This window comes from Setaria italica, chromosome II (assembly GCF_000263155.2).
Source record: "Setaria italica strain Yugu1 chromosome II, Setaria_italica_v2.0, whole genome shotgun sequence".
Lineage (NCBI taxonomy): Eukaryota > Viridiplantae > Streptophyta > Magnoliopsida > Poales > Poaceae > Setaria > Setaria italica.
Genome location: NC_028451.1, coordinates 45,629,675 through 45,641,425, shown reverse-complemented (window position 1 = coordinate 45,641,425; position 11,751 = coordinate 45,629,675). Strand labels below are relative to the sequence as shown.

Sequence of the window (11,751 nt, the reverse complement as noted above, 5' to 3'; positions counted from 1 at the left end):
TTTTGTAAATAGTCTACATTTAATACTCCTAATTAGTATCTAAACATTCGATGTGACAGGTGCTAAAGTTTAGCAAGCGGAAGAAAACAGGCCCTTAAATCCTAAACTCTCAGCCCGCCGCACCAATGTTGCTGAAACATCCCTTCTCTTGTACACCTGATGTACACAAAAAAGTTTCAGAAACCAGATAGCTGCAGAAAGAGGAATTTACTCAAAGAATATCAACGTCAAGATATCATACATATAACTGATAAAAGCGAATGGCGTCACAACTGGAGGCAACCTCCTCGATTTTGCAGCTGGATGAAAAGGAAAGCACCTGTTTCACATATATGAAATTTTTTAACAATCCACGGAGGACATAAAGATGAGAAGTACATCATAATCAGTAGTTACCATTATGGTGTTACATGCTGCTGCTGCTCTCGATGTGGCCACCTCCCCTGAAATGAACATTTAACCAAGAGTTATGGAGATAGCACCAGTCCTTAGACAATATAACTTATGATTTAAAACTTGGTTTGACTTAAGTTTTTGTACCTTCTGGATTTGCTAATTTGTGTGATCCTGTTGGAGCGACCATTATTGGCGATGGCATATTATATCCTAATAAGGTTGTAGACATGTCTATCTTGCTGACATCTATAAGAACCCTTGGCCGTAACCTGTGGGATCCACACCAAAAGGTCAGGTCCTACTTCTTAATGGGCTTTAAAATTATTGGTGTGGTGAATAGTACAGAATTCTTCCATATGCCGCAATATTCTCCCTCAGTGTGTACTCATCCTCTGCTCCCCCATTAATATAATCATAGTGCATCTTTGGTAGTGCTTTCTTGGCGAGCTCTTGATACTCCCGGACATTGACTGGTAGATTATCCTCCATTTCTGCTACATTAAATTGTTAAAAGGCCATTGAGGAATCAGGATGCTGCAAATATCTCTGTTACGCTTATACAGAAAATTTAGAAACATAATCCACAAGTTGTTCCTTTTTCAGTACAGGCCCCCAACATTTCATTTTGGTTGCATATCAAAAGTTTGGCATACTTGTATCAAACTATAGTAGTATAGGCATTTTAGATCTTGCCTTTTTCTTGGAATCAACAGTTAGCATTTTGTGTTGTTCCTCAATGTAAAATTTGTTCCAAACCAGTACATATCCTAGAGTTAAGCGAAGTAGACTAGTCTGAAATCTACAATATTGCTTTTCTCTAAGGGTACATAATAGGTCAAGGGCAAACCCTACATGGGCATACGATAAAGATTTAAGACAACCAAATAAGTGTGGCCAAACAACTATACTTGAAGAAAATGCAAGATTCCCACTTCCTTATCTTATCAACTTTACTAGTACCCAAAAAAACCCTTTAAGAGACACTAGGACATTTTCATTTAACTGAAACATTTGAACCCTCCTGGAAATGCAAATTCAAGACAATAACAAACTGACAGGCATATACAAAACACCTCAACAAGTACCATTTTCAGCCATCAGATGTAGAAAGACATACTACCGATTGATATATACGTGGTTTCAATGAAGACAGTACATTCTAATTTGCAGTTTTAAGAGTAGTATCCAACTAGTGTTTTTTACCGCAAAAAATAACTACTGCAACTCATACCTTTTGTCGCGACTCTGGCTAGAGCTAGACGCAACCAAGCACAGACAACAAAAGGCAGCAAAATGGATATCCACTCTTGAGTAGTTGAGCTGTAACCAACAGTGGGCAATAAAAGGGAAACAAGCAAAATGACTCTGAAATCACTGTTCAGATCTAGTTCCGGTGCTACTCATCTCAACTGAAAGAGAATCGCATCTCTTCAGTTCTTCATCATACTTCACAGACATGGGCACTGGCATGCTAAATACAGTCTTTGATATTTTGATATATACAATATATGTACATACTTAGCAAGGGAATAGTCCCATTTTCATAAGAGCTTTCCCCCAGTCCCCACGTAAATAATAAGATGGATAACATGTGTTAAGCTTGCTGAGAAGTAGTGGTACCGGGAACACAAAATTCCAGTTTTATTTTTCATCATTCAAGCGTCGACATGAACAGAAGGATTTTAGCTGAATAAATTCTGGAACCTACTCTTTCTGAACTTTGAATATTCTCCTCTCAATCTTGAAGGCCCAATTACACAGTTAGAGTAAGCTAATTCAGACCTAGTTGAAATTCATGTGATTACTACAGTTTCACACGACATCTGTTCTTCGAAAAATACTAAAGCTTTCAGACATCTCATATATCCAAGTTAGGATCAAACATACTGCTATATATCCTGCTGCAAAGGCTAAAACACTGATATAATTAGAAACGACTTCTCATCTTTTTTTGAGACCGAAACGACTTAGCATCTGCAGGACTGCAAAGGCTAAATAAGTTGATACAGTTAGAAAGGAGTAAGGGACTAAGCGTCTGCAGGATCAGATCGTCCCATTTGATCACTCATCCTAATAGTAGTCAGGTGACTCAGGTCATCTGCAGGACTGCAAAGGCTAAATAAGTTGATACAGTTAGAAAGGAGTAAGGGACTAAGCGTCTGCAGGATCAGATCGTCCCATTTGATCACTCATCCTAATAGTAGTCAGGTGACTCAGGTCCGAAGTGGTAAATTGAAGCGGCGCTTATTAGAAGACCAAGAAGGTCAGTAGAAGTCCACAACACACCTGAAAGATATTTTTTCTGACGAAACACAACTGAACGGTGCCCCACTTAATTCAAGATAAGTCCCGAATCGGGGGAACGGCGGATAGAGATGCAGACTGTATAAAATCGGCAGGCCCTCTAGTATGGCAATCCCTTTTATTGCTTACAGTTGGGGAGCATTCAAGATTTGCAGCAGCATCTAACATGGCCATCCCCTCCACCTAGGGTTCCACAAAAATCAAGAAGATGCACGCAGGGATTCTCCACATGGTTGAAACAGGAATTCGAGAGCGAAAAACCTCATACATGAGTGAATTGAAGAAGCAACAGTGACTCGGTGAACCGCGGCACCATACCTCTTGGGACTTGGAGGAGGAGGTCGGCAGGAAGGACTGCTATCAAGGATGGCGGAAAGATGAGTGGAAGGCAGCTGCTTCAGAGGCTAGTCCTCTGTCCTTGCCTTCTGGCTTTTCGTGTGATCTGTGATGTCAGAAGCTCCGGTAGAGGACAAGGCCAGTGCTGGCCACATCGTGATCCTGCACTCTGAATCAAATTGACAGTCATTTTTCAGCTACCGGTCAAATATTTTAAGTGCAGTGCTTGGAAATTGGCGACATCACTCTCCAAGAATGCCAAGCCTTATGTGACAAGGATGGTTTTGCAAGGTCCAAGTTGCCTGATTTTTGTCAAATCTGAATCAATTCTAGCTGAATAACCAGCATTCTCAATGGGCTAGATTGCAGATATTAAGTAGATCATGTGTCTGTCACTAATTGACAAATTTCTTGCGAAATTGGTAATGCTGATTTCGTATGCCTGCCATTCATTACACTGAACTTTAAGAAACATCTGTCCTTTGAACGTGAAAGCAATAGGGATTGCGTATAATGCGTGGGATAATAGATTGATTAGGGTATACAATATGTACAAACATATAGACAGCCCTTGGTGAGGTTTATAGAAACACAACCGATCCAGGGATAAGACTGACCATCCTAATCCATCTAGGACACAACAGGGAGCTGGCCTGAGCCTGGTGCACAGCCAGGGCCCATGTACACGCATAGCACATACAACACATACACATCTTCTAACACGCCCCCGCAGTCTGATCGTCGGCAGCTTGAACGTTCAGACTGGACCTGAACTCCGTGAACACCAAAGAAGGCAGGCCTTTGGTGGGAATGTCAGCGTACTGAGAGCTCGTCGAAACATGAAGAATGCGAACATCACCAGCAGCAACGCACTTACAAACAAAGTGGAGATCAATCTCCACGTGTTTTGTGCGCTGATGCTGAACGGGGTTCGAAGACATGTAGACAGTGCTGATGTTATCGCAATAAACCAAGATGGTGCGACGTAGAGGAACATGCAGCTCAACTAGAAGTTGGCGCAACCAGAAGACCTCAGCAACGGCATTGGCAACCGCCCGATACTCAGCCTCGGTACTCGAGCAAGAAACTGCAGTATGTCGCTTTGAAGATTAGGAGACCAAGTTGTCGCCCAAAAAAATGCATACCCAGAAGTGGACTTCCGGGTGTCTAAGCAACCAGCCCAATCATCGTCGGAGTAAACTAGCAAATCCGACTGTGCAGAGGGCCGAAGATGCAAACCCAAGTGAAGAGTGCCACGAATATACCGTAGAATGCACTTTAAGGCGGCAAGATGTGGCTCACGAGGATCATGCATGTGTAGACAAATATGCTAAACCGCATAAGCAATGTCGGGACGAGTAAAGGTGAGATACTGTAGAGCACCAGCGAGGCTCCGAAAATCAATCCCATTGACAAGAGGGGCACCATCAGTAGCAGACAGCTTCGAATTTGTATCAACTGGTGTGGAACAAGACTTGCAATCAGTCATACCAGCACGCTCCAGAATCTCCAACATAAACTGGCGTTAAGAGAGAAGAAGGCCATTACCAGACCGCTAAACATGCATACCCAGAAAATGATGAAGTTCACCAAGATCCATCATCAAAAACTCCCGCTGTAAGGCACCAATAATGCGATGAAGAAGAGGTGTCGAAGACGCCGTGAGGACTATATCATCCACATAAAGGAGAAGATAGACCATGTCGTCGTCGCGGTGGTACACAAACAGGGAAGTGTCGGTCTTAGCTTCCACAAAGCTGAGCTGCAGTAGGTGAGAGGCAAAGCAACTGTACCAAGCACGAGGAGCTTGCTTAAGTCCATATAGAGAGCGATTTAGCCGACCAACATGATCAGGACAGGTGGTATCCTCAAAGCCAACAGGCTGAGCACATTAGACTGTCTCTGAAAGCGTCCCGTGAAGAAAAGCATTCTTCACATCCAACTGATGAATTGGCCAATGACGAGAGAGAGCTAGGGACAACACTATGCGGACGTTGGCTGGTTTGACGACAGGACTGAAAGTCTCAGAAAAATAATCTCAGGTCGCTGAGTGAACCCGCGAAGCACCCACCGTGCTTTGTAGCTTTCCAGAGAACCGTCGGCATGAAAGTTGTGCTTAAAAATGTACTTGCCAGTAACAACATTGGCCCTAGCATGACGTGATACAAGATCCCACGTGTGATTGGCCAGCAGCGCGTTGAACTCCTCCTACATGGCTCGGCGCCAATTGGGATCAGCGAGAGCGCCCCGGTAAGTGCCAGGCACTGGTGACAGCTGGGAGGAATGAAAAAGGTTTGGCAAATGGAATCCAAGCTTCCCACGCGTTGTCACGGGGTGCTGATTGGTGACGGGACGCACGAGAACCGCACCACAAGGAAGAACGACCAGAGCAGGAGGCTGCACGGGGGGAGAACCGTGGGTGCACGCCCGACCGGTCGGAGCACTCGCCCGACCAATCAGAGAGCTCGCTGGTGCGGTCGGGGCACTCACCTGACCGAGCGGAGCGGTCGCCGGTGCGGTCGGAGCGGTTGCACGACCGAGCGGAGCAGTCGTTGGGGCGCTAAGCCAACCAAGCGGAGAGCTCATCGGTGCGGTTGGGACAGTCGCCCGACCGACTGTAGTGGTCGCCGGTGTGGTCGGGGCGCTCAGCCGACCGATCGGATAGCTCGCCGGAGCGGTCGGGGCGCTCGCCCAACCGATCCGGGAGGTCGAAGGTGTGCCGGGTGAGTGTCCTGCAGGATGGTGCCGAGCCAATAGGGGGTGGCACCACATCAGAAGTTCCAACAAAAAATCAAAATCCTCGTTAGCTGGGAGCGGTTGCTGCTGAGAAAACGGAAAGGTAGTCTCGTCAAACACAACATGGTGAGAGATGAAGACCTAATTGGACGAGAGATCAAGGCAGCGGTATCCCTTGTGATGAGCAGAATAGCTAAGGAAAACACACAAGGTGAAGCGAGGAGCGAGTTTGTGTGGCGTAGTAGCGGAAAGATTCGGATAGCAAGTGCAACCAAAAACCCAGAGATGGTCATAAGACGGCGAGATGCAAAACAGACCCATGTGCAGCGTGGAGAACCTAAGGGTTTTTGTGGGTAGAATGTTCAGTAAATGTGTAGCAGTATGCAGAGACTCAACCCAAAAGGAGGGAGGCATACTAGCCTGAAAGAGAAGGGAGCGAACAACATTGTTGACAGTCCGAATCATGTACTCGGCCCGGCCGTTCTGAGGCGATGTATAGGGGCAGGACATGCGAAGACAATCCCCGTGCGTGAGAAAGAAGGTGCGTGTGCTGGAGTTATAGAACTCGCGGCCGTTGTCACATTGAACGGCCTTCACAGTGGCGCCAAACTGAGTACGCACAGAGGAGAAGAAGTTAGCCAGAGCCGCAAAAGTGTCAAATTTGAGACGTAAAGGGAACGTCCACAAATAATGAGAACAGTCATCAAGAATGAGCAAATAGTATACTATTTATAACCAGACACATTGAGAATAGGAGACGTCCACAAATCGCAGTGAATAAGATCGAAAGTACTAGACACTCAGAGGACTGAAAAGGGAGGCGAGTGTGCTGCCCTAACTGACACACATGACAGCTGTTGAGCGTACAATGCCTGCTGCTGGGCAAGGAGGGCCTACTGCGTCTGCTGCTGAAACACCGGTGTGGGTGCGACAGGATGGGGAGGAACGGTGGCCTGCTACCGAGGGCCCGGGTACATCTGAATTGTATTAGACCAAGGGTTCCAGAAGGAGGGCCCGGGACTGCCGGATTCCTGGGTGGTGCTGGGAGCAGGGGCCTGGGCGCCGGCAGCAAGGGTCTTACTGCCGTTGCCACTGCCATGCCGTTGCTGACCACCACGCCAGCCCCTGTCCTGCTTCTGCTTGGAGGAGGGCCCCCTTGCTGCCCCCTTTGCCACCCCTAGAGCCAGAACGCCTGGCAGACTGGTAGGGAGACGCAGAGGGGCGAGAGGAGAATCCAATGTTGACGCCGGTGAGCAGCGCCGTGGACGGAGTCGGGAAGGAGGCGCCATCGTGAGCTCCTTGAGAAGCAGATCGTCGCAGGCCTCTAGAAAGGAGCGAAGAGGATGAGAGCGCCGGATGTCGCGGCCGACAACGGCGAACTTCTCGTTGAGCCTGCGGATGATGTTGAGGATGAGGGTGCGATCGGAGACTTGCTCGCTGAGATCACCAAGGGCGTCCGCCGTACTCTTGAAGCGGCGGCAATAGTCCATAATGGACAAGTCACCTTGGACGAAGGTCCGGAACTTGGTGTCGAGGTAGAGGGCCTGCGTCTCCCGGTTGTCGAGAAACTACATCTCAATGGCGAGCCAGATGGTGCGGGCGGTGGCGCCGCGCTCGCCGCGATCCATGACGACGTTGATGAGGTTGGTGGCAATGGTGCCGTAGAGCCAAGACCGGATGACGCAGTCCATCCGGCCCAATCAGGAGAGGCTAGGGCGGGAACGTCACGGAGAATATGATCCTGCAGCGAATACTTGCCGACGGTGAGGAGAAACTGCTCACGCCACTGTGAGTAGTTGTCAGCGGCGGTGTCAAGGACGACGGGGATGAAGCTCCGAATGTTCTGCACGACGACGGCCTGGGCATGTAGGTTGAGGATGGCGGCGGCCTCGTGGAGCATCATGGCCTAGTGAGCATCGGACGCCTGGTCGGAGAGGTCGGCGCTAGCGTCCTCCTCGTCAGAGTCAGGCGGGGCGCCCTTGCCTTCCTGGGTGGCGCGCGCCACAGCCTCACGAAAGCGGGCATCGGCAGCGTAGTGCTCTTGCGCGGCAGCGGCGGCCTCAGCCTCAGCCGTGACGGCGCGGGCTTCCTTGTGGGCGGCGCGATGCTGAGCGGCGGCGGCGGTGCTAGCATCAGCCGCGCGCTTAGCAGCCTCGGCAGCGACAGCGTGGCTCACGACGGCGGAGGACTTGGGCGGCAGGGTGATGGCCATGGAGGGCAGCGACGGTGGAGAGCCGGTGCGGGAGCAGTGCCGTGGTCAAGCGCACTGAGTGCAGCACCGGCGGTCGGGCGCGCTGGGAGCAGCGTCGGCGACGTGCTAGGATGCGGAAGGTAAGGAAACGGGGATAACCCGGACTCGTGGTACCATGAAAGCAATAGGGATTGTGTATAATGCGTGGGATAATAGATTGATTAGGGTATACAACATCAATCCTTGGTGAGGTTTATAGAAACATAACCGACCAAGAGATAAGACTGCTCATCCTAATCCATCTAGGGTACGGTAGGGAGCCGGCCTGAGCCTACACGCACAGCACATACAACACGTACACATCTTCTAACAGAAAAGATGAATTTAAAACACCGTGGTCCCTTCCAATTCAGATTGAAGTACTCCTGCCAGCCAGAAGAATATCATTGACAAATCATCAGCCTTTTCTGGGACTGCAAAGTACAGCCCCCCGTTCATCTACGGTCCAGTAAGATATGACATGCAAAGGAAACTACTGCTACCTCGACATTTAGGATAATCTAGCTGAACTTGTACAAATCTGAAAAGTGTCCGAAAAAAATATTCTGGTAAAGCTGCCACTTGCAATTGGATGATGTTTTGAACCACGTCATGTCTTAGAACGCGAGATTCGCATGCTACCATGCTTCATCAGGCTCTCTTGCTTTGCAGCATCATCTCTAGAACTCCGTATCAACAGTTAGTAATCTATCAAACAATCAGCGCTCTGCTACACTGCCTCCACTCTCCGCTTGATCTCCTTGATTCTACCATGTTCAAGGCTTAGCATCAGGCACTTTGATCCGAATGCAAATTAAAATCAATTCCGCGACAGAAAGGGAGCAATAATCCAATCCAACGACCTACGGATACAGCGTTACAGTGCACCACCACAGATACCCTCCTCCATCGATCGATCGACAAAGCTTCTGAGCTCGCATTGACGACGCAACTCCAATTATATGGGCGCACATCAATGGAGACGGCACCGTGGCATGGCAGGAGCATGTGAGCTGCTGAGGATCATCATGCGTTCATGCTTAGAGCGCAGTTACTGTGGCGCACAGGCATCCATGTACGCTTCTCTCGGAAAGGGGCACAGCCTTGTGCCCTCAGTGCAGGCCCTATTATTGATGCTGCTACGGTCTTCACTACGAGTGCTTGGTCCATGAGCGGATGACCACACTGAATGCTGCTTGAAAACATGATTCGTTAGGTTTCCATGATCAATACAGGCTGAACAGTAGTGCTGCACTTTCCGGGGTTTTTTTTTTTTGAAATGCAATACTGTTGGCCTGTTGCTAACTGATCGATCGTGCTTGGCCACCCCATGTGAGTTGTGAGGACATATTGATACTCACTGGCCACTAGCAAAAACAAATTACCAACTAAGTTTGGTACCCTGTGCTTTCACTTGTCATGGGATTTACTTGGTTTTCTCGTATGGTTTTCATTTGCCGTCCTGTCCATGTGGTTGTGGTACTGTAACCTAAGGTGCATGGAGAAAACCTGCCCATGATTAGGTTTATGATTTTCTTGCCTTCCTGTAATAATTTAGGAATGCTGGTTGACGTACACCGGTTGTAAGGCTTTTTGGGTACTTTGTTGGACTCTTGGTAGGAGTTTTGGCTTTTTTTCTGCAGTGCGCCGAGCTTAAGCAAGACTAGCTATATTGCAATTGACAACATTTAAGATTGAGCAAATCTCTTAGATGTGGGGAAAGTCCTTGACCTTAGGTTAGTGGCACCATATAACATATCACTCCCTCTATTTATTTTAACAAGGCGTATTTTGGTTTGGAAAATATTTATAAGCATATACCTTTAGTTAATTATCTTACAATGTATATTATAAATCAAAAGTACTTTGAATCATCAACCTAGCGATATAACTTAGGAACGCTAAATGAACTTGCTTATAATTTGATTAGAGTAGAATACACCTTGCAGAGCAGCATGTTAACATTATATGCTGAACAAATTCAGCATTCGCTGCTTCTTCCCCTCATCAATAACTGCTCCTTGGCGTTGTGCACCTGTGTAGTACCTCATCAGTAAGACAGTGTAACTGCTCCTTTCACTGTTGGGATGAGGAGGAAATTAGGGGGGAAAAGTTCCATATACAATTGGGAGCCTAACTTATTTACCAAGGTGTACTAAAAGTCTCAGCAATATAATACATCTAAATATCTTTGATATGTACCTTGGTCCTTGGTTCATGCACATGATCTAGTAGACACTTCACGTGGAAGGTGTCAAAACATTGCACCTTTTATGCATCGAACTCTCATTAAGACGTCTTCATTGATCTTATTCCTCGTAGAAAACATTGCAATCACAAGACGAGAAATCTCATAACTCCGAGGAATAAGAACCATTCGTTTCCGAACAGGACTCCTATCAAACATGGCATGCATATGTGAAGCACTCATGAAGAACATTTCGCATGGTCACCAAGAGAAAAAAAAATCGGTCGGTCCGTGGCTATACCACCGAGAGACGAAGCTTGAGCGGGCATGCATGTAGGTCTAGATTCTAGAACCTGGCCGGCCGGCTCTCTCACCACAGCCTCGAACCGGCGGCGGTTCACTTCACCCGGGACCGTGCGATTGGACCGACGTGAACGCGGGGCGGCGGGCGCCGGGAGCGCACGGCACGTACGATGCCACACGTTTCCGGCTGGAGACCGACGAGACCTGGGCACCTGGCCCGTCTGGGCCGGTCTGGGCTGATGGCACCGCGCGGCCCGCGTCTGATGGACGGTTCGTTAGAAAACCTGGCAAATCAAACGTTCCATATGACACCAGATGGTCCAGATTGACAGGCGCACTTTGGCTATTCAAGACAGCAGACGACTTTAAAACAAGTCACCAGCCCACCAGCAAAGCGAGCAGGCCGTAGCAGCCCATGCGTTGAGCATGTGCGTGTATTACCTGGATGCTGCGAGAGAGACGTGTTGATAAACCTTTCAGATTTGAAGTCCAAACTCAAAATGTTACAGAGTAGATAATATTATAATTTTTTTTGAATAGCAACATCCTTTCGTTTCCCATTTATCACTTCTCACAAGTTTCTCACCTTACTCTTTTTTTTTAAAAAAAAAAGTTTCTCACCTTGTTGCTCTCAGTTCATGCTGAATATGAACTTCAAGCTTTATACGCGGCCATATAAGTTTTAGAAGTAAATTCTCCAAAGCTTTCACACAAATTTATCTCAAACTATAATTTCATGCGTAGATGAGTCAAACGGGTTTTGTGCACCAAAATCTCCATACGGTAAAAACAATATTATTTATTATTTTAGCCTGTCCAAGGATCCAGCAAATTGGCACCTCTACCCTTTACTTACCCATGAGTCCAGTGTCACTGTCGCCCCAAATCTCATCTCTCTTGTGTGAGGCTAGAGCTGTGCCAAAATGCTTGGCATCAAATTCCAAAATAACTGTCTTCACCCTCCCTCCAAAATAACTTAAGTACTTAATAATATAAAGAAGAATATTGTTTTGCTTTCAAAAAAAATAATATAAAGAAGAAAACAAAACTTTCCCTCTCTCTCCTACACATGCACACCCACGGTCTCTCTCTAGTCTCACCAACCAAACCCAAAACCAAAACTTAAAATAAAAGAAATCACTCAGGAGGAAACAAATCCCCAAGCTCCTTCCCTCTTAAAACCACATTATTCTATTTTATGATCCCATCCCCACCGGACTTAAGTGACTAGTCTCTCTAAACATCTCAGTATCAAATC

At 47.3% G+C, this 11,751-nt stretch overlaps 1 protein-coding gene across 1 annotated transcript in view; it reads right to left on the bottom strand.

Annotated features, from left to right (window-relative positions):
• LOC101764130 (peroxisomal (S)-2-hydroxy-acid oxidase GLO4) overlaps positions 1-3,193 on the bottom strand; it is a 5,561-nt gene extending 2,368 nt beyond the window's left edge. Inside the window, exons 1-6 of the mRNA XM_004958250.3 lie at positions 3,019-3,193; positions 740-887; positions 541-665; positions 397-443; positions 242-319; positions 94-156 (exon numbers count right to left, since the gene is read on the bottom strand). Of these exons, the coding sequence (XP_004958307.1) occupies positions 94-156; positions 242-319; positions 397-443; positions 541-665; positions 740-885 (459 nt within the window). The 5' untranslated portion in view covers positions 886-887; positions 3,019-3,193. The remainder of the gene's footprint in view (positions 1-93; positions 157-241; positions 320-396; positions 444-540; positions 666-739; positions 888-3,018) is intronic.
• Positions 3,194-11,751: the final 8,558 nt, after the last annotated feature.